Source organism: Dendropsophus ebraccatus, unplaced genomic scaffold (assembly GCF_027789765.1).
Source record: "Dendropsophus ebraccatus isolate aDenEbr1 unplaced genomic scaffold, aDenEbr1.pat pat_scaffold_1107_ctg1, whole genome shotgun sequence".
NCBI classification, from domain to species: domain Eukaryota; kingdom Metazoa; phylum Chordata; class Amphibia; order Anura; family Hylidae; genus Dendropsophus; species Dendropsophus ebraccatus.
The window spans coordinates 11,557-35,476 of record NW_027208524.1 but is presented as its reverse complement, the minus strand read 5'-3'; the positions used below and the strand labels follow the sequence as shown (position 1 = coordinate 35,476).

Sequence of the window (23,920 nt, the reverse complement as noted above, 5' to 3'; positions counted from 1 at the left end):
CTTGTTAAACTAAATCGTGCCATGTAATAGGACCCAGTAAACGAGCGCCGATCTAGCATGATCGGAGATCCGTTTACATTTATTATTGGCCTTCAATCAGCCCTGTATACTTGCCCTAATGAGACTGTCAGCCCAGGCTTTGTTACTCAGTTTGATTGCTTACTACACTTTCATTATGGCTTTTATGCTCCTGCTGCAGATGATTTTAGGCTTTGCATTAGGTTTTGCACGTATCTCACATTTTTGTAATATTTTTCTTATCTCTTTTCATGGGACATCAGTGAAGATATGAGTTGGGATACAATGTGAAATAGTCCCAGAGTACAGCTTGTATAACAGTGTAAATTTGGTGTGCCGTCAAATAACTAAAACCCAGCCATTAAAGGGGTTATTCCCCCCAAATTATTTTTGGTTATTACGTTGCCCGAAAGGTCGTAGCTTTCCTCTTCCATATAAAGTTATTATGGGATTTTGCACAGTTTTGCTGTTATCTAGAGACTTATCCGCCACCGAATGCATAGACTCATCACTCGCATCCAACCCGACAGGCTCCCGTGCTCCTGACCCCCACCCTCGGAAGTCGGCATCACGTGTCCCTCCCTTCTCTTCAATGGGCCGGTTAGCGCTTCTAACCCGTCTCACTGAAGTGAAGGAGGATAGTTGGACAGTTACATCTGTGCTGCTGTTCACCTGCTGGACTGCGGTGGCATCACCATTGGCCTCCTGAACCCGGCACTCACCCGCAGGCCCCGCAGCCTCCCCCCCTTGATTCACTGACTGGCCCGTGGCTAGCAACCCCCCTGCACCCCCCCGGGCAGTGTGTGTAATATTGCCCGTGGATGACAGAAACTGCACTGCATCCAACCCCCGCCCCGGAACTCACCCGCTCTTCAGCCACGCCGTTCAGGATCCGGCGCCGTCACTCACAGCCCTCACGGAGCTTGCGCCGTCCCTCACAGGAGCCTGCTGCAGAGACGTAATGAACTTTGTCCCTCCTGTTAGAGCGAGTACCGGCGGGAGATACGGAGATTGCGAGTCACTGCATACAGAAACGTCTCTCACATAGATCAGCGGTGCGGCTTTCAGCAGTACCCGGCAGCACCGTCTCTGGTACTCGCTCTCACTGGAGGACAAAGTTTATTAACGTCTCCTGCAGCAGGCTGTACCGACGGCGCCCGCCTCCGTGGGCGCTGTGAGTGACTGCGGCGGATCACCTGAATCGCGTGGCTGAGTAAGCGGGTGATTCCGGTGCGGGGTGGATGCAGCGCAGTCTGTCATTCCACTGGCTAATATACACCCACATGGTCCCATAGGGGGTGTTAGCCACGGCCAGTCAGTGAGTCAAGGGGGGGCTGCGGCCGCGGGTGAGTGCCGGTTTCAGGGGGGGCTGTGGTGACGGGGCCAGAAGCTTGCCGGGTCACTGCTGAAAGCCGCAACCGATGATCTGGTGGAGAGACGCTTCTGTATGCATTGACTCGGCAAGCTCCTTCTCCGCCGTACTTGGGTCTCACAGGGGGACAAAGTTCATTACCATGAGTATCATCCGTCCGTTACTCACAACCCCAGAGATCAGCCCATCCTTCGCCTGCTATCTCCAGCCCGGGGATCCGGCCCTGAGCTGAAGTAGCTGCGCCGTCACTCACAATAAGCCTTCACAGCCTGCTGCAGAGAAAATTTTTTTTGGGAAGATCCCTTTGCAGCAGTGACCCCCCCTATGATCACTGTGTGTTATTGGCGGATCTGAGTCGAGGCAAAACCGGGGGAGGTCCTCTTGGAGAGGTTCATTCAGTTAACAAGGGGGGGGCTTCCTCAGGAGACCCATCATCAGAAGCAATGCATGATGGAAATGTAGTTTTTCCCTATCTTGGTTACTAGATGGCTCTCAGAAAAACTTTTAACCAGGAAACGACAGCAACTAGAAAAACAGGAGACGGTCAATAATACCTCAGGGGGACTTGGCGAGTAAGCCAGCTAGGTTTGGGAGGCATTTCATTTTTTTGCTCTTGGGGGGAAATACCCCTTTAAAGCCACTCTGTATCCACCAATTACACCACAAGCCGCTAGTACTATCCGTTAGATAATCACGTTGCACCCCCAATATTGTGTGCAAAAAAAGGGGGTCTAAATTACGTGACAAATATAAATGTATTCCCAGAATCCACGTATAAAATTAACTTTATTGGATATACATTAAAATCACGAATAAACATTGTGTTCTACACACAAAAAGTAGGCACTACAACAACAATCCAAGGTTTAGCCTTTCAGTAGACCTGGTTCACGAGCGTGTTAGTCTACCCAGATAACTGTACATAGACCCAGGCTAAGGCAATTAGACTTACAACTTACTGTCTCTGTATTATCGCTGCCGTTTCACCCAGGATCTTGCCGGGATCATCAGAGTACTTTCCCATAACACAATGGTTAATATTAAATTGTAAGTAGAAATGGTTGTATTCGATAAAGATAAAAGATGTGTGATACTTGAGTGGGGGATTGTCCTGATGTGCATACGGTGCATGCATATAGGGTACACAGCCCGACCCGGCTCCGATAAACACCTGGAGCGACAGTCCCACACCCAGGCTTGTGGCGGCAAACATATTAGACCTAAGTATCATGCACCAATGATGTCTGATGATACTATATACAAATATATACAGCTGACAAACGGCTGATTACAAGTGCTGACAGTGCAAATACTGATATAGCACCTGAGTTATCTGCATACCTATTCACTCAGTTGATGCTGATACCTGGTGGGTATCTAGCATGTATAATTGCAGACACAAATTATTTTCAATCGACAGGTTAAACAAATTGAAACATATGTCCACTAGGTTCGCCATCAAAATAGTCCATCAAATAAGCATTCAGTACAGATGTATAGCACTTATCCCCACAGGATTACTCACTCCCCCACGTGCAGGATGGTGATTAGTTATATTAGAGTAAAACCTTACCGGTTTGTGTCTTTTAACCCCTTCATGACCGGGGCTCTTAAAAGTTTTTTTCCTCCTTATGTTTAAAAGGTCAGAGCACTTTCCTTTTTTTCACCTACGGCCCCATATTTTTTTTGTGCCACTAATTTTACTTTGCAATGGCAACTTAATTTTTCCATAAATATGCTGCGAAATCGGGAAAAAATTATTTGCGCATGAAATGTACAATAAAACTTTTTTTTTTTTTTTTTATATTTGGGGGGATTTTGTTACAACCATTCATCCTATGGTAAACTGACATGTTACTTATGTTCCTAAAGTGCGTGACAATTACAACAAGAGGCAACTTGTCCAACTTTTATTTTATTTGATGGCTCTTAAAATCAAAACATCTCAAAAACTAAATAATGTCCTTTCCTAAATGCTCCTCCACCACTAACCATCCTTATAACTCTTTTATTTATTGGTCTATAGGGCTAAGTGAGGTGTAATGTTTTAGCAGCGATGATCTGTAGCTGCTTTCTTTATTGCAATTTTTCTGGATTTGATGTGGCAAAAAAATCAACTTTTGCACCTGGGGGTTTTTGTGATTACGCCATTTAGCATGCAAGAGAAGGAATGTGATAATTTAATACTTCGGCAATTACGCATGCGGCAATACCAAATATGTTTATTTCATTTATTTTTTAGCTATAAAACGTGAAAGGGAGTGATTTTACTTTTATTAGGATAGGGGATTCTTTTATTAATGAAAAAAAGTTTGTTATTTTGCACACAGTAATTAAGAAGTCCCACCCATCGAGGGAGGCTGATCACCAAGTTTTTATGACCAAAGCCTTTTTTCTTATCCACGGTTTTTATTTAGAAAAAGAATGTGCACACATGGAAATCCAACATAGACTAATGCACGTGACCGCAGGTAGTACATTCAAGACCAAACGCAAATGTACAGCGGTGGGCCAACTATCGTATCTAGCAGTTAACCCAAGTGCTAAAGTAAAATAAGCTACAGTAGAGTCCAGAGAGCCGAGCGAACGAGGCTGCCATCAGACCCTGCTAGGTGTTATATCGCACATCAGGAGCAACAGAGGAAAAGCTGCAAACAGCAAAGGAGAAGAACAAATAAACAGAGAGAAGAAAGAGGGAGATTGCCATGTGTCCGTCAAGCCCCCATAGAGAACCCCAAGATCCCAAGAAACTCAATCACGGACGGGAGGACCCCGCATATCTACAGTATCAGAGATTCACAAATATCGACCAGGTATCCACAAACTGTGTATTCGCGAACTGGTAGCGCTCGCTTCTCAGTTTTCCTCCATCCGAATATCATCACATCACCGATCCTTCAGCCATTCCAGCACCGTAGGTGCACTGCAGTGTCCCTCCAGTGTCTGTGTATGACCGCGTGCGCCGCTGTCAAAAGAAACCTGATCAGCGATTTCTTTTATCCCTTCAGGGTCCCACTAGCCTTATAGCAGTAGGGACCAAGGATCGGAAAGGCAACTGGCCAGTATGGTAATCCTCTAATCAAGTTTCCCTTGTGTTTAAAAGGCTGGAGCCTTTTTCACTCCCCCAGTATTTGAAGCATAATCCCTTTGCCGATTCACAATCCAATAGCTATCAGGAACCGTAGGGTATAATGCGTGCATAAACGTTTGCCTTTATACCCCTGATAATATCTTATAGTTAGTTTCCTGATATCTGACGGAGATCGTGACTTGTGGCAAAAATGGTAATTTTCCCCCGTTCAACTGGGCTAATCACACATCAAGTTCCCGCTCCCAACCCCCCCTTAAAAGCCTTGGGCTATGAGCTCGAGGAGGAGAGTAAGAGAGCGTATATCAACGATACTGGCGTTCCAGGGAAAGGCACCCTCACACATAGATCCTCAAAGGGAGACAGGGGCCTGTGGAACTTCAAGAGGTCTTATTTGTGATCATAATATGCGACAGTTTGATTATACTGTAATAACATTGCATTAGATTTATCACCCTCCGGACTATATCGGACATAATTTTTTAGATAGATTCTTTTATTAATGAAAAAATTTGGAGATTTCCACACAGAATTAGAGTCCCATCGGGATATGGATCCCCACAGACCCGTATGACCAAAGCCTTTTTAACAGCATTTAAATGGTTAAATAGCCAGTGCAAGCAAGCAATTCGCGATGGCTACCTCTCACTGTACCCCCTGGCAGTGCTATGGGTACATTGACATCATGCTTTGTGAAAGGTGAAAATGCAATCTGTTTCGGCTCACTAGTATATACACTAGTGTATACCTCCTATATACAATACAAGGAGGTATCACCTCTCCAAAACTTTTGAATATAATTTTTTAATAGCTATGTCCCATTGTCATGGTACTAACGTTTGACACTGGTCAATTGGGCATAACAACTGCACTTACCCTCGGGAGGATTTTCTGTCGGCTGGTCCATGCTGACTTTATCATATGGGACACATATTATTCCCAGACTTATTTGGCATAAGGCCATCACGAGGGAGAGTAAAGAGGAATCATTCTCTAAAACAGCACCCTTTGTGCTCTGTGTCAAGTGGTACTCTAAGTGCTTGTATTTAGATCTGACGCATACAACCAGGAACCAAGGTAACATAACTTAGGGCAACTTCATCAACAGTATTGATATAAAGATCATTAAAATTTGTTCTGTTGCTAAGGGGGTTAAACATAAACAATGCACAGGACTTATGTACCAAATAGATTTTGTCAACCTTGATGCTTTACACCTGCTTGTTCAGAAAAAATCTGATTATCTAGTGCCTTCTACACATACACTGATTTGAGCTTGAACAGCTTATAAAATGGCAACATCTTCAAAGAGTTTGTATGTTCTCTCTGTGTTTGCGTGGCTTTTCTCCGGCACCCAAAAGATACAGATAGGTGATTGTGAGCCCTATTGTGGACGAGAGCAATAATTGGCAAAAACCTATGTAAAGTGCTGCGGAATCCGTGTGCGCTATACAAATAAAAACATTATCAGCATGAAACGATTCAGACTGCATTTGACACTTTGGGGGAAATTTATTAAAAGGCTAAAATGCCTTTGTAAGGCGCAGATGGGCTCGATCGGCGTAAAAATATTTGCAAATGGTCTATTTGCGAATATTTTATTTGCATCGGGTCAATCTGCACCTCCTGTGCTAGTGGGTCGGAGAGGAGGCATTTTGGGGGTGCGGCAGCACGCTGAAGGGGCGCGGCCAGTGCGTGAGCCACATTTAGCATTTTTCAGAGGGAAAAATTATAGTGAAACCTACGCCAACTTTGAGCTGGCGTAGGTTTCACTTTATTCGCACGGACGGGCTCCTTGCACTCGGGATTAATGTACAGGCAAAGCGCCTCTACATAAATCTTCTGAGCTCCGGGGACATTTGTAAGCCCGGCGTAAAAAACACCGGACTTAATAAGTGTCACCCTTTGTCTGTACATGTAATCTCCAATATAATCTCTGAAACATTTTTAAGTCTCAATTCAACTGGAGCCAGAAAGTTCGAGAGAGCTGTAAACTTCTTCAATTTAAAATTCTAGCTTTCCAGTACTTTAGCTGCTTTCTGTCCCAAAGAAAGTCATGTAGCCAATCTGACACTGAAATCCTGCTGCTGCTACCTCTACCTAGAGCACTGTTTCAGATCAGAAAGAACTACATGGCTTCCTCTGGGGCATAAAGCAGCTGATAAGTACTGGAAGGCTTGAGATTTTTTACAAATCTGTATATCTTTCTGGCACTAGTTGATTTAAAAGTAGTTTTTTTTTCATCCAGAATACTGCTTTAACACGATTGTCATGTCCTACAATGTCATTATTCCGTGCGATTTGGCAACCACATCTGGATGCTGTGTTTCTGTGTAACTGCTTTTAATTTAGCAATCTGCTTAGAATGTTTTTTTCCCTAATGAATTCTGTCTGTCATTGATGTGATGTATGGCTATGTAGTTTAAATGTCCATTGTGTGAAAGCTTCTCATAAATAGTATTTGTGTCAATTTATTCCACTGAAAATAGAGAAACTTCTATGATTTATGTATACATGTTTAGAATACAACACAATAAGAACAGACACCACCTACCACTTATGTCCACTTCATCTCTCTGTAAGTATCTTCCAGTAGAGGCAAGTTTAAATGTTTGTCCTTTGATGAGGCCTTGTACTAAAAGCTTAATGAAAGGTTCCCTAAAATAAAGAAAGAATGAGGAGCAATGAGAGATAGCATAACATATGTACATATCATAGTAATATAAATCATTATCGTGACGTTTAGCATGAACTTCAAGCCTTTCAGTACTTATCAGCTGCTGTATGTCTTGTGTCTTGCAGGAAGTGGAATTTAAAGGGGTTATCCAGCACTTTTTATATGTTGTTGACCTTATATAAAACTTAAACAATTCTTACCTCACCGCACTCCCCTGGTGTCCGCCAGCAAGCGTCCCATGCTGACCACAGCCATAACAACTTCTGAGACTCATTTCAACTAGACAACCCGCCAATAACTGGCCGTGGCACTGTCCTGTCTCAGTCAATGATAAGCTAAGCGGGCTTTCTTTTAGAAGTGGAGACTGCCGAGGTCAGCATGGGATGCCAACGCAGGAGGACACCAGGGAAGCAAGGTGAGGTAAGAATAAAATGTTTGTTACGTTTTATATAAGGGAAGCAATATATAAAAATCTTTTAAGTGCCGGAAAACCCTTTAATTTCTAGTATGACGTGCTGCTCTCTGTTGTCACTTCTGTCCGTGACAGGAACTGTCAAGAGCAAATCCCCATACAAAACCTCTCCTGCTTTGGACAGTTTGACACATTTATATTTCAGTACTCTACTGAATAAAGAGGCCTCCCAGGAGGAGGTAGGCCCTCTTTACATTTCTAATATGAATGTTAAGCTATTGATAATACCTACATGTGAACGAAATTCTTAGCATATCATAAATGAGGATAGACCTAGGTGTGTCTTGTACAGAGCCCCAAGTTTCTTGCAAAGATATTCATTTAAAGGGGTATTCCGGTTTTAGAAAATAATATTAATTTTAGAAAGATAAAATTGTCCAATATACTTTCTGTATTGGTCCATTGTTTATTCATCTAGAAATGAACTGACTACTTGCTGGAAGGCACTCGTTTCAGTCACTTGTGAAATGGGGGAGCATGTAATTTTTAGAACCACAAAGCCAAACCCTTAGGCTGCATTCAAAGACAGTATTTTGGCTAGTATTTAGAAGCTTTGGTAAGAACCAGGAGAAGGTTTTTTATTTATTTATTTATTTTTTTCAATCAAAATTTTTATTGAAAGTACTTGTAAATGATAAAACAACAGTGAGCAATTGTAATATAATCAGGGACACGCAGGTCCCAACATAAACTATTGCTAGTTTTGTGATGCTCAAGCATTGTACATTTTATAACCAGGAGTAGGTTTAAAACACAGCAAATGTGCCAATCTTTTTGTTATAGTTTTTCTCTGTGTTGATGCCACTCCTAGTTTTGAAAAAAATACTGACCCAATTACAGTTTGTGAACCAGACTTGGTCAAAATCAACTCTACATGGGGTGGACTTCAGGCTTAATGGGCCCGGCCACAAAATGTAAAAAATAAACCCTGAAATAATACACACCACTATTCTAACACTTTCTACGGGAAAACAACCTTTCACCTAGATTTGTTTTTATGATTAGAGACAGATACTGGAACATGTTCTTTTTTTTTTATAATGTTTCTGTATTTTATTGTAATTTTCTATAACTTGCAGATTTCATGCTGGAGTTCTGCTGCGATACTCGGTACTGTCATTTTCTATGGCTTTACATTCTTGCAGTGGATTTTACATTCTGCTGTAATAATGTAGCCCCTTCCCACTTAACCCACCGCTGCTGGACTAATACATTAAATTGAGAAACAAGCGGGAGCACAGACTGGTAATGTAGGAAACTGAGGGTTAAGTGGGAAGGGGCTACATTCTTGTAGCGGAATGAAAAATCCACTGCGCGAATGTAAAGCCATAGAAAATGACAGTCCCGAGTATCACAGCGGATTTTGCTGTGGAACTTGCAACAGGAAATTCGCTGCAATGCGGTATGTTTGAAAGCATCTTTTACATTATTATGGGGGTATTGCCATAGCTGCATTTAGTGACATGCTTTATGGCAAGTCTCATGGACATATACAAAGAATAAGATATGAACATGTTCATTGTGTTTAAGGGCGGAGGGGGCAAGGTTGTGAGCAGTAGCTTTTGTGTGTACTTCTGTTATGTAGACTAATGTCACCTCTTAATGTACTCCTGTATGTAGTGATAAGAAGCAGACATGAACGAATTAGACTTCGATAATGTTTGTACAAACCCGAACAATCGGCTTTTGAATCCTGCCTAGAAAACATGGATACAGCCTAAGGCATAGGTTTGTTTTCAAGCCGAAGCGGGCAAACTGCGGGATTTAAAAACTCATCAGTCGGCTTTGCTCAAACCTTAATGAAGCCTGATTTGCTCATATCTAATAAGAAGTTTATTGCTGAAAAATGATCTGTACAGAACATGAAGTCTCAGCTTCGTTTTAATGGTATGTTCACACAGTAAAACAGTGCTCAGCCAATTGCAGCTGATGACGCGCTGGAGGGGGGCCGGCATGAGGGCTCCGAAGATTACATCATTGTCCCAAGATGGCGGCCGGGGTCGACAGCGATTCCGTAAGTATAATGCACCACACTTCCAGGTCTAGCGTGGGTGTGGGGAAACATGGGTAGGGGGTCATTAACTTAAATAACAAATATTACAAAGTTGTATAACTTTGTAATGTGTGTTATTTAGTGAATAAATGCTTTACACTGCACTATCCCTTTAATAATACGTTTAACATAAAAATCTGATGTAAACAACAGGTCACTTGTTTGATGACACATTGCCTTTAAAGGAGAAGTCCGGTAAAATTTTTATTAAAGTATTGTATTGCCCCCCAAAAGTTATACAAATCACTAATGTACACTTATTACGGGAAATGCACATGAATTGATTTTTCCCTGCACTTACTACTGCATCAAGCCTTCACTTCCTGGATAAAATGGTGACATCACCACCCGGCTGTGCGGGCTGTGGCTACTGGAGAGGATGATGGCAGGGGGACACTGAGAGACACAGGGCACTGGAGGGACACAGCATCCCCCTGCCATCATCCTCTCCAGCAGCCACAGCCCGCACAGCTCTGGGAGTCGGGTCGTGACATCACCATTTTATGCAGGAAGTGAAGCCTTGATGCAGTAGTAAGTGCAGGGAAAAAAGCACTTTATAAGCATTTCCCATAATAAGTGTATATTGGTGATTTGTATAACTTTTGGGGGGCAATACAATACTTTATTAGAAAATGTTGATGGACTTCTCCTTTAAGCCTATTTTACCTCTCTGGTCTCTTTACTTTCTGTTGCCAAGCCCCAGTGTGATCATATGACCAGAAAGCTGCTGGATTTCCCAGAAATGCATTGCAGTCTGGCCCTTAGTAGCTTCCTAGTTAGAGTCCTATCACCCCGTGTAATAAAGACAATGACCAGCCAAGGTGCCCATCATCAGCTGATCATTGTCTTACAGTTAGTTTAAAAATCATTAGCCGCCAACAACGCATCAGTGCGTGTTATAGGAAGTGGCAGCTGATTAAAGTATATAGAAAATAATAAAGTTATTGGTGGAGATTTATCAAACATGGTGTAAAGTAAAACTGGCTCAGTTGCCCCTAGCAACAATCATATTCCACCTCTCATTTCCCAAAGAGTCTGTGAGGAATTAAAAGTGGAATCTGATTGGTTGCTAGGGGCAACTGAGACAGTTTTACTTTACACATGTTTGATAAACCTCCCCATTATGCTCCACACTCCCTGGTGTTCTCCTGCCTGTTCCTATCTCACTGCAGCCTTTGCTGAAGCATCTGAAGGAACAGTAAGGGCTGCACAGACATTGCTAACGATGCTGCACGATAAAGCTGTGTAATAGGTTCAGCAAGCAGGTACAGATTTAGCAGATCCACACTCAGCAAATGTTGACCAGTGTAATACGGCCCTTATAACAGCTCTATATACAAAGCTGTGCCTCACATACAGCTGCAGAGATCTCATGTTTTGCTATGAGACCTAACTTTCCATAATTTTCTTCTCCACTGTCCCCACTGTTTTATCCTTCTTATAGGGCCAGCAATGGAACTTGTGAATCCACTTGAAATCAGCAGGACAGGGAACAGCAGGGGGTGCTAACACTGTCATCAACGTACGGTATCATACAGAAACAGAATCTATAATCAATTCCTATGGATGAAATATTTATCTTTCCTCATCTTATTAAAATACACACAGTATTTTTCATGGGATAACCCCTTTAAGTAACCTGGCCCTCAAAGGCCACTTAAGATGGTACTTTGGGCAATGATTTTAATGTAAAAGAAGGCCTGAGAGTGCAGAATAACTTTGAATAAAGGCCACTTAGTTTTATCTTGGCTTCATTTCTTTTTCTGTCCCTTGTTTATAATATGTTACAGATTAAACAAACATTAAAGATGCGCATAAAATATATCAGCTGGGAGAAAAGAAATACCATTAGCACACAGCTTCATAGAATTAATAATACTGACATGAAAACTTCAGCCTCCAGGCATTTCTTGGAGCTTTTGAAAACACCACAGGGAAAATATTTAGGATGAACAGCAGTTTCACCAGTAAAATGGTGTCACTAAGCAGTTTTATGTAAATTCCCTAACACAAAAAAGTGCATTGCCCTGAAAATTGAAAGTTTTACTAAAAACTTAAATAGTTTTTTAACAAAAGAACAGATGAGTCTGCCTGGTAGAATGTTCTACAAAAAGTCCAAATTTTTTTTTAAATCATCCTCAGGCATGTGGCAAATTAATAAATTAAAACAACTGAAAGAAAAACACAATTTTTTTTGTTTTGGCTCTCCTGCCGTTTAGAGTACCATGGAGCTCCAGCCTCTGCAACACGGTGCTTCTGGGTTTGTGGTTTAGGCGGGACACCACTGCAGACAATGACTGGCTGAGTGGGTCTATGGGCCCTATTCCACCGGACGATTATCGTTCAGATTATCGTTAAATCGTTCGAATCTAAACGATAATCGTTCGGTTGAAATGCAGTTAACGATTAACGACCGAACGAGAAATCGTTGATCGCTTTATAAGACCTGGACCTATTTTTATCGTTGCTCGTTCGCAAAACGTTCGCAAATCGTTCGCATTGAATAAGACATCGTTCGGTCGTTCGCAATAGATACGAACGCAATAGCGAAGAATACGGAAGAAGAAACGATCGCAATTACGATCATAAGTAACGATTATCGTTCCATGGAAATGAGTGAACGTTTTCAGGTCTTTCGCAATAGCGGTCGTTTGAGATCGTTAATCGTTAACGATTATGCTAACGATAATCGTCCGGTGGAATAGGGCCCTAAGATGTTATTTTCCAAGACTATGTGCAACTGGAGCAGGAGTTCTGTGATACTGTCAGGAGCAGGGAAACAAAGACAGTAGTGTATTTACCACTTCCCGATAAAAAATGCTGCCCAGATAACCATTTTAGGCTTTAAAAATATGTATGATTTAAGGATACACCACTAAAGTATTATACAGGCTCCCAACCCAACCCGTTAGAAGGGGTTTAAAGAGACGATCACCAGATTTATCCTGCCCTATCTGACCGCAGCATAAGCCTGGTGACAGGGTCCTTGAGTATGAGTTTGTATTACTTTTCCTGTAGGTGCCACATATCAGATAGCTGTTTAACACGTCAGACTACTAAGCGAGCATACTTAGTAGTCTGCAATGTTTATGAGCGGCCACTTTGGACCACCCACCAGTCATCAGCAGCATTCTGTGAGCAGCAATAACAAAAATCTGATAACAAATCCCTTTTAAGTAGAGAATCTGCATCATACTCTTTCCACTTAGGTAAATGGGATGATGATAAGCATAATTAATATAGATGTATTTCCTACCTAATTCTTGTGAATACTGACTAGATGATGTTGCAGTCTCTTACCATTTTTAAGATATTTTGCTGTTCGTGAATGTAAATGCTTGTTTCTATTTACAAGCTGCAAACCTATACATAAGTAGTGCCGCTGTCAGCTCAGAAGTGGATAAGGCCAAGTTGGACACCCCCATGAATGGACAATGGATTAATAAGGTTAACCAGCTATACAGGCTTGAAGAACTGACTAGTATAGTAAACCATTCACCTTCAAAACGCTATAAAACCTGATCTCCATTGCTTGCATCCGGAGACAACTTGCTAAATTTCTCTTAGAAAAATTAAATAAAGAATTGATACCAAAAAAAAGTGGGCAAGGGCCAAGAATAAACACTGCACACCAGTCTCATGAGTGTTAACAACGGATGCTTTATGCTGGATAATAATTTATAATCATATAGGATACTGAAAGCCTCTTGACACAAAAGAAATCTAAATGTCCTGTACATCCCCTTCATATTACAGAGAAAGCTGGAGGGATTTTAAGAGAGTTTGGTTATTATAGGTCATTCATTTTGTTGACTTCATTTATCATGGTAAAAAATACAAATGCTGATTTCAATCACTGGGAATTTGAGCTAATGCAAAACAGCTGGAAGAATATGTAAATGAGCTGCATACAAGATATACTAAGTGCAACAGTCTGAGGAGTATCCGCTGCTCTATATATTCCAGCTACACTACTTGAATCAAGAGAAAATTGATATGCAATCACTGTTGTGCTTGATGAAAGTCAGCTGAAAGAATAGGACAGAGATTATATTTAACCTGTGTTTCACCATGCCCTGGGACCGGCAGAAATGGCTGAAAAATCGTGCATAGTACAAGTGCATCACTGCATGCTCCTTTCCTCCAATGTACAGATCTACAGGCATCCAGAAGTCAGCTAAGGATTTGTCAAATGGCCTGGAAAAGTAAAAAAAAACAATAATGTGGAAAAGATTTAGAAACATTTTAGAATGACTCCATTATTCAGTAGAAGGCTTTATGTAACAATAAGAATATCCATGCACAATCCAATAACCACATGCAATAAATCAATGCTTTATTTGTATTTGCTGAAAATCCTCTGAAACTGGTGTTAAACTGAGTTACCATGTATTACTGAGGATAAGTGTCAAGTACAGATTAATTACAGTACTAGAATAACACATCCTGTACATGCAACCAAATGGTCTGCAGACACTAACACGGGCTTTCCTCATCCCTCCCCTTCACCCTTCCTTTGCTACAACAGCTAGAGCTTCTTGCTGGCTTTTTTTTTTAACATGATACAGACAAGTTCCCAACAGCTAGTAAGTAGTAAACATAAACGGGGATATAAAGAGAGTCTGGAGACAAAGAGAATGTGATGTGTATATGTGATCAGGTGTTCTATTGCAGTACTCGGCCAGTGATGGTAATGTTGTGACGCCAGTGCTAGTCCAGCACACAGGTGTGGTGTTGGTACCTGTATTATGTATGGCCGGTTTGTGCTGCTCCCCGATGGTCGGTGACCTGCTGGGCTGTGATGGGTCCCTTGGGCTCCTGTCATGGTAGTCCTGAGTGGAAAATGACCCACCCAGACTATCGGTACTGCCACCCAATGAAAGGGGAAAATGACTCAAGGTGTATAGCAGAATGTGTCCAGGTGCTGGTGCAATGATGAGTCCCAGTAGAATAAATATAATGGCTTTATTGAACAGTCTCTTGGAATACAGAATACTTTGGTAGCAAATGACTTATCTAGATACAGACTTGTGTTCATTGGATCTGTACTGTGTGTGCCTTCCTCCCATGAGAATCTAAAAGGAACTAACGCTACACTACTCCCACCAAGTGATTACTTTCTACAAGGGTGTGTAAGGGTCCTATTACATTGAGCGATTTTTAACGATTAATGACCAACGATAAACGATCGCAAACGATTTATTGTTAACCTGAAATCGTTAACCATATGACACAAAAAGATGGTCGTTAGGTAAGATCGTTATTACGATCCTTACTAAGATCGTTTATTCCTTCTGATCCCAGCAAAACAATGAACAATGTGCAATTATGCTGCGTTTACACAAAGCGATAATTGGCCCAATAGATTGATTAACGATTTCAAAGTAACGATGTGTTTTTTCTAACGATCAGCATTTAGACAGAACGATATATCGTTTGGAAAAATCGTTATTGCGATCGTTTTTAAGATCGCTTAAGCCCATCTCACACATAGGGTAAATAGTTGAAGACGAAGCGATTTGCTAATTTTTTGCGAACGATCAACGACAATTTGAGAAAGATGTTGAAAGATCAAAATAAACGATTTCTCGATCGTCACTTGATCGTTTGCTGTGTTTACACGAGCCGATTATCACTCAAATGCGATCATTATCGCGAAAATTCGAACGATAATCGTTCCATGTAAACGCAGCATTACACTGAACAATTAGTGAACAAATGCGGAACTTGAGCAAACAAATGTGGAATTACAGTGAACGATTAGCGAACAATTAACAATAATTTTAGGTTCAGATCTATATCAACGAACAACGACATACGAACGATTTTTCAATCATTGCCTGCAATTACACAGAACGATTATCGTTTAAATTCGAACTAGCGATTTTTTGCACGATAATCGTCCCATTTAATAGGGCCCTAAGAGCCCCTGTGAGTAGTGGAGAAGAGTGTGTGTAAGGGAAAGAAGAATAGTGATAGGCAAAGAGAAAGTAGCATCTCTATTGATCAGCAAAACACACAACATAGAAAGAGCAGTAACCCTTTGTTCAATACAGCTGTGTAATATATAAAGGTTCACATACAAAACACTGACACCTGGTGGTAAAACCAATACCTTCATCACCACCTGACCTTTGAGTGAAGGGCTTTTGGGACAGGTGTCGTACAAGGGACACCACATATATATGTGAGTGTGTGCATATATGTGCTCAGCTATCTTGGCACTACTGCAGTTCTATAGATAATTATTGGGTCAGTGATCAAGTATGCGAACTGCCACTCTATTCAGACAGGGGCTTTTGCAGTCCCATTATTGAGATTAAGGGGGCTCCCAGCATTTGGAGAGCTTGTGATCAGGCCTTTCCCTACCCTGTGGCAACAAGTGTTTATGGTTCTGACATTTATGTTATGACATGTTCTACTGCACTGACTAGGAGTGTATGTGCAGGTCTATTCTCTTTCTGCCTAGCTAATTAGACAGCAGAAAATGTGCACTTACAACGCATCATTAGTGACACCAGTATTAACCTTAAGGGTGCCTTCACACCTACCGTATCGCAGCAGATTTAACTAAATGAATGAACACAGAATCAAATCCGCACTTACAAATCTGCTGCAGATCCGCAGCGGATTTGACAGTGCGTATTTAATGCTGTGTTCATTCACTTAGTTAAATCTGCTGCGGATCTGCTGTGGATCCGCAGCGGATTTTCTGCTGCGATACGGTAGGTGTGAAGGCACCCTAAGGGTACAAACCCACTTGACGTATTTGCTGCGTGAATCAGTCTTAAAAATAAGCAGGCAAAACAGCTGACTGGCTTCTAATTATTGTTAATGTAATAAAAAAAAGTGTTTTTAATAAGAAAAAAATCCCCTCCCCTTTCCCCATTTTATAAATAAAAATAAATAAATAAACAAACAAACGTGTTTTGTATAGCCGAGTGCGTAATCGCCTGAACTATTAAATAAAACATTCCTGATCTCGCATGGTAAACGGCGCGAGCGTAAAAAATTCCAAAGTGCAAAATTGCGCATTTTTTGTCACATCAAATCCAGAAAAAACTGTGATAAAAAGCAATCAAAAAGTCGCATATATGCAATCAAGGTACCGATAGAAAGAACACATCATGGCGCTCACTTAGCCCTATAGACCAAAAGATAAAAGCGCTATAAGCATGGGAATAGAGCAATTTTAAGGAACATTTAGTTTTTCGGAAAGTATTTAATTTTTTTAAAGCCATCTATTAATATAAAAGTTATGCAAGTTACATATTGTTGTAATTGTTGAAATGCTGCCTTTTTATTTTTAATTTCACTGCCCATACAATTTTTTTCTGGTTTCACAGCATATTTTATGCAAAAATTAAGTCTGGCATTGCAAAGTAAAATTAGTGGTGCAAAAAATATGCATGCGCTATGGCCTTTTAAACACAAGGAGAAAAAAAAAACGAAAACGCAAACGAAAATTGGCCTGGGAGGGAAGGGGTTAATACAGCAGCATCTTCTAGGCCAGCGTTTCCCAACCGGGGTGCCGCAGCACACTGGTGTGCTGGGAGAACCCGCAAGGGGTGCCGTGGGATCCCGCTGGGAAATGTGCGCTGTCACTTTAAGCATCCCAAGAAGCTGCGGCCGCACAGCTTCTCGGGATGCACATTTAAGTGAGCATAATGTAGGAGCAGGAAGTGTCGGCATCCTGCTCCTACATTCACTCCCATAGGCTGCTGGCACTTCATACCAGCAGCCTATGGGAGGCCGGGACATGACCTCTCCGGCAGGTGTGATGATGTGACGTCATTACGCCTGCCGGAGGTCCTGTCCCCGCGGCTCGCAAGATGGAGCCAGAAGAGGAGGAGGAGAGCTTCTGCCTGCAGCCACAGCGTGGATTAGGTGACTAGGATGTTTGGTTTTTTTTAGGGGCACCTTTGGGGGCATTATTAGTTCATGGGGAAACCTCTGGGGGCATTATAAGTATATGTGGGAACCTCTCAGGGCATTATTAGCTCATGGGGGCACCTCTGGGGGCATTATTAGCTCATGGGGGCACCTATGGGGGCATTATTAGCTCATGGGGGAACCTCTGGGGGCATTATTAGCTCATGGGGGAACCTCTGGGGGCATTATTAGCTCATGGGGGCACAGCAGGGGGCATTATTAGTTCATGGGGGCACCTCTGGGGGCATTATTAGTATATGGGGGCACCTCTGGGGGCATTATTAGTTCATGGGGGGCACCTCTGGGGACATTATTAGTTCATGGGGGGCACCTCTGGGGGCATTATTAGTTCATGGGGGGCACCTCTGGGGGCATTATTAGTTCATGGGGGAACCTCTGGGGGCTTTATTAGTTCATGGGGGCACCTCTGGGGGCATTATTAATTCATGGGGGCACAGCAGGGGATCCTACATACAGGGGGCATCCCACATTCCTACTCGCTTTACTGCACATAACACCAAACAGCGCAGTTACTTTGGAGCCTACAGGAGGGAGAAAGGAAAGAAGTTGCTAGAAATGTGCGGAGCCTAAATTGTTTGTCTCACAGGTTCTGAGGGGATGAAACGTATCTGGAAGAAATCATCATGGAGGACTGGACTGGATGGAGAGGAAAAGGGAAAGCGACTCCTCAGATCCGTCGCTCCGTGGAATAGGACCGGGAGCAGTAGACTGCTGCTATCCTCTTTGGACTGCCTGGACGACCTAGCGATCACCCGGGCAGCCCCCCTGCAGCTTCCCGCGGCCCCTCTGTACTCACCCGCTCGCTGCCGACACGTGGAATAGTGGCGACAGCGAGCGGGGAACGAGGAGCAAACGAGCGCTGATAGTGCTCATTTGCTCCTCTGCATCGCCCCGTGGAATAGGAGCTTTACTGATCAAGTCTGGACCATGCTACTATACCTTTCAGAGTTCTGAGGATCTGTATATCTCAAATAATACCAAGCCGAATCAACAAAAGTATCCATGGTATCTGTCTCTCTCACAGCTGCTCCAGCACACCTGAAAAACAAGTGGATATATGAGCATGGTTACCTTGGTACAGTAATCTGGTTGCACATACTGTGTTTTCTTTCAAATTTCTCTACAGTTTATCATGCAGTTCTTGAATCAAAGCCTGAAAAAAAATCCAATAAGAAGGAGAAGTAAAGATGTAGCCAACAGCAATATTGCACTGGTGTGATATCCAAAGGTCACAGCACACTACCATGCTACATTTGTCACAGGTCACATATACAATAGTTCCTGTGGAACCCTACACAAACAGAATCTATTGCTTCTGAAACTTTGTGAAGCAGGGACTCTCATTATCTTAAAGTGACTCTGTACCCACAATCTGACCCCCCCCCCCCCCCGAACCGCTTGTACCTGGGGTCCGTTCGGCAGGTGATGCAGTTATTGTCCTAAAAAACTACTTTTAAACTTGCAGCCCCGTGCCCAACGGGCATGGCCTAGATTGTGTATGCATTAGGTTGGCACAACCTCTCTGTCCTTCCTCCGCACCCTCCTCATCATTAGGAATGCTCCAGGCAGATTGTCTCCTATTCATCAGCTGTGTGAATACTGAACATGGGCTGGATCGTTAAGGAACCTATGCAATGTTCAGACAGGAGAAAATGTTCTAGTGGCATTCCTAATGATGAAGAGGGTGGGGAGAAGGGACAGAGGGGTGGTGCAAAGTTAGGGCACAGATAATCTAAGCCCCGGCCATTGGGCAAGGGGCTGCAAGTTTAAAAGTTGTTTTTCAGGACAATAACTGCATCACCTGCCAAACGGACCCCAGGACAGACCTTGGATTAAAAGCAGCTATCCGAAAGTACAAGTGGTTTGGGGAGGGGGGGAAAGATTGTGGGTACAGAGCCACTTTAAAATAAACCAGCAATGCTTTCTTAAAGGGGTATTCCTGTCAGGTAAATACATATTAAATCAACCCCTCCTTCTAGAGACTAACAGTTTGTTCCATACTTGTAATTTTCTTTTTAGTCTCCTTCCCCCAGTTTTGAGTCTGCTGCTTTGTGCTGAACATGCAGAAAACCGTGCGTGAGCTATTCACACTGTCTTCCCTCTGATCTCCCTACTCTCCTATCCCTTCGGAGACAGCTCATGTAAACAGCACCCCTGGCCAGTTGTCTATGCACTCTGTAATGCTGGGAGGGTTTAAAGTGGTAGTACATTTCCAGTACTTATCAACTGCTGTATGTCCTGCAGAAAGTGGTGTATTCTTTCTAGTCTGACACAATACTCTCTGCTACCATCTCTGTCTGTGTCAGGAACTCTCCAAAGCAGGGGGGGGGGTTTCTATAGGGATTTTCTACTGCTCTCAATATATAAGGATAAGCGTGGATATATATTTCTATATACTTTTTTGCTATAGCGGCAGCCCAGCATCTTAGGTTTTACAAAACTATTTCACTACATTCTTGAAGTGGAATGAAAGTCTGCTGTTAGAATGGAGTGCCATAGACTTTAATGGTACTCAGTGGCGCAGTGAATTTCAAACTTTTAAAATGTACACCCTTATGTAGCCTCCCTAGGGGACTTCTGTAGGAAATATCATGACTGCTCATAGCCATCAATGTAGTACATATGTGCACCTATATGGTTAAATAGCCAGCACAGAGCTACTGATAGCATCTGGGAGCTTCCAGGTATAGAGAGGGCTCTTGATCTAAATACTGATGACAAATAATGATAGCCATGAAACTGATGTTGATAATGTGATATTGATAATAACACCATGGATTTGTCCTTTATGAAGAGAGGCTATCTGGTTTGTATTTGTCTAATGCTCTGCTTTCATAATATATGTATTACCTAGGACATTTGCAATTTTTCCATTCCAACACTTTTGCTAAGGGAGATGACCCCTTCCCTGTGAAGGCAGACACTGTAGGCAAGCCAACTGGTAGGTCATCATAAGGTACAGGGACCGTGCCACAGGATGAACAATGGATAATGGGTATAGGAGTGCCCCAGTAACGCTGCCTTGAAATTAGCCAATCCCTCAGTTTGGAACTGGTCAGGTGACCTCCAACCCCATCATCCTGAGCTTGCTTGGTTATGGCATAGAAGGCATCAAGTCTGGACATTCCTGTGAACTAAAAGGTACAAACATAATATCTTAAAGCAGTTGTGAGTCAGACATCATAAAGCTTAGAGACAGTTATTTCATTGTCACATACAATAAAACAAAGGTGTCAGAAGGAACAGAAATCATAGAAACTGTAGCCCTTTACATATAAAGGATAACATGGCAAGACAAAAATGACTGAGAGCAGGGCAAGATAAGAAAAAATTTCAGAGATGGCTTGGTAATAAGGAGCTGAACCCTGCCTTTGTGATCCATTCATGTGTCCACCCTACAGGAATGTCCAGATGTTATTCATGTGAATCAGTCACGATTTAAAGCGTCTCTGTACCCACAATCTGTCCCCCCAAACCACTTGTACCTTCGGATAGCTGCTTTTAATCCAAGATCTGTCCTGGGGTCCGTTCGGCAGGGGATGCAGTTATTGTCATAAAAATAACTTTTAATCCTGCATCGCTGTGTCTAACGGCCGGGGCTTACATTTGTATATGCATTAGGCTGGCACCACCTCTCTGTCCTTCCTTTCCACCCTCCTCAACATTTACTGCTGTTTGAGCTTTGCACAGGTGTATTAACGATCCAGCCCATGTTCATTATACAAACAGGTGGGGAAAAGGGAGCAATCTGCCTGGAGCATTCCTAATAATGAGGAGGTTGGGGAGGAAGGACAGAGAGGGTGTGCCAGCCTAATGCATATACAAATGTAAGCCCCGGCCGTTAGACACAGCGCTGCCGGATTAAAAGTTGTTTTTATGACAATAACTGCATCCCCTGCCGAACGGACCCCAGGACAGATCTTGGATTAAAAGCAGCTATCCGAAGGTACAAGTGGTTTGGAGGGGTCAGATTGTGGGTACAGAGTCGCTTTAAGTCCACTCAGCCAATCACTGGTTGCAGCACATTGCCACTGTGAACACTACTTGGCTGAGCAGGCACTTCCTGCATGGTCAACACATCAGAGGAGAGAAGCAGAGAAAAGCAGCAGGGACCAGGTGCTCTTGGTACAGTAGTGGTAGGGAAGTGAGGCAGTTTTTAAATTCATTTCTAAAGCATCCTGAATCACTCTATTCTATACAGAGACACGGATACAATTATTTTATCAGTAGATACAATTATTATTGTAATGGCTAATTACTGGGAGGGCAGGAAAGGATTGGCATCTTGTTAAGTGAAATTCAATTTAAATTGGCAATAGTTCTTTATTGGGAATACAGAATTACTAACTGTAAGATGATACTTTCATTCACATACCTTGTCTGAATTAGATATTTTCTCAGTACCATCTTGTGTATCTATAACACTTGCATAGGAAATACCCAATGTATCTGCCAACATGGAATCATCCAAATCTATACTTGGAATTCCTGAAAATGCGAATCAGTGTTATGAAGGCAAAAAGATGAAAAGATTGGATTACATGGCTGCATAAAGTGTATATAATTGTAATCATTTTTTATCACACCATGCTGTAGAAAAATGAAATTTATAGTATGCTTGGTCACTATTAGGCTATAGGCTGTTTTCCAGGCAGTCCAGGGGATGTATCCACCTTCTCCATGGAGTGGGAAGACAGTGGGATTCAAAAGCCGACTAGTAACCTAGATAATAGCTACACGCTTCAAGAAAGTGATATTAGACGTTATTCATGTGGGTCAGTCACGATTTATGCCAGGAAAGTCAACCCCAGACAATATCAGATGCAAGTGCTATCCCAGATTGGCTTTGTCAAACATCAGCAATGAGCTTTGGCCTCCCTAGATACAACCAAGGCCTTTGACTCTATGGAAGGGAATTATTTAATACAAGTACTTGTATTTAATACAGGTGTTCCAGGTGCTAATGTGATGGTTAATAGCATAAAATAATCTTTTCTTTTCACCTAAACAGGGGCACTCACCAAGGTTGCCCATTATTCCCTCTTCACTCTTTGCTTTGGTGATAGAACAGCTGGCCTGCACCTACCACAGGATGACTTTATTGCCAGTATTTGTATTGGAGGGAGAGTAAACAAGGTGGGCCTCTATGGCAATGATTTAATACTCTATTTCTTTTAAATGTCAGTCCCCCGTCCTAAAGCACTCAGACTCATTAATACCTTTGGATATTTTTCTGGTTTGAAGATTAACTGGGCATAATAAGTGATAATGCCTCTATGGGATCTTGATGACACAGCTGAATTATACAATTGGTTAAAATGGGTTTAATGAGTTATTTTGACATTAAAGATCTTACATATCTGGTGCAGTGAGATCACTGACCCAGCTGGCCTCTAGCTAGGTACGTGCCTTGTAAGCTTTCAGAGCCTTCCGAGTGGCTCTCTCAATGGCCCTCCACCCGAGCACAGGATGTCACAGTGACACCCAGGTCTGGCCCTATACCGTAAGTGTGAACACTCTCCACTGTCTGGACATAGCTGTATCACACTGATGTCCCGGTCCAGGGCGTGACTTCCCCTTCTGTCTGCTCTATTCTGTTTCTGGATGTTGGTGCTTGTCTTTTGTCCCTGCCAGGATGTTGGTGCGCACTCTCCCCGGCTCTTGAGTTTCTGATTGACAGTAATTGTGCATCAGTAGAGAAGCTCTAAAGCAGGAGAGAGTGTGCACCGTCATACAGAAAGAGAATGATGACAGGCGCCGACATAGCACCTATACCAGTGTTTCTAAACACTGGTAGTATTTATTTCTCATGCAGTTAAAGGGGTTGTCCGGCGATAAAAAATTATTCACAGAATAACACACACATTATAAAGTTATACAACTTTGTAATGTATGTTATGTCTGTGAATGGCCTGTCACGTGCCGACCACGGTCTCCGATCCTCAGCAGTGACGTCTTCTTCGGGAGGCCGGCGGATCTTCCCGAGTGCCAGCCGCCCTCTGCAGCGTCATCCGAAGCTCAGCCGCGATTGGCTGAGCATAACTGTGCTCAGCCAATCGCGGCTGAGCGGCTGATGACGCGCCCACGTCATCAGCTGCTCAGCCGCGATTGGCTGAGCACAGTTATGCTCAGCCAATCGCGGCTGAGCTTCGGATGACGCTGCAGAGGGTGGCCGGCACTCGGGAAGATCCGCCGGCCTCCCGAAGAAGACGTCACTGCTGAGGATCGGAGACCGTGGACGACACGAGATGCGGTGAGTATGATGCACCACACTTCCGGGTCTAGCG

General features: G+C 42.8%; 1 protein-coding gene across 1 annotated transcript in view; it reads right to left on the bottom strand.

The window, feature by feature from the left end:
* LOC138774788 (leucine--tRNA ligase, mitochondrial-like) overlaps positions 1 to 23,184 on the bottom strand; it is a gene marked incomplete at its 3' end in the record, with an annotated part of 38,470 nt that extends 15,286 nt beyond the window's left edge. Inside the window, exons 1-5 of the mRNA XM_069955700.1 lie at positions 22,009 to 23,184; positions 20,484 to 20,767; positions 18,573 to 18,671; positions 13,740 to 13,877; positions 7,033 to 7,136 (exon numbers count right to left, since the gene is read on the bottom strand). Coding sequence (XP_069811801.1) covers positions 7,033 to 7,136; positions 13,740 to 13,877; positions 18,573 to 18,671; positions 20,484 to 20,767; positions 22,009 to 22,092 — 709 coding nt within the window. The remainder of the gene's footprint in view (positions 1 to 7,032; positions 7,137 to 13,739; positions 13,878 to 18,572; positions 18,672 to 20,483; positions 20,768 to 22,008) is intronic.
* Positions 23,185 to 23,920: the final 736 nt, after the last annotated feature.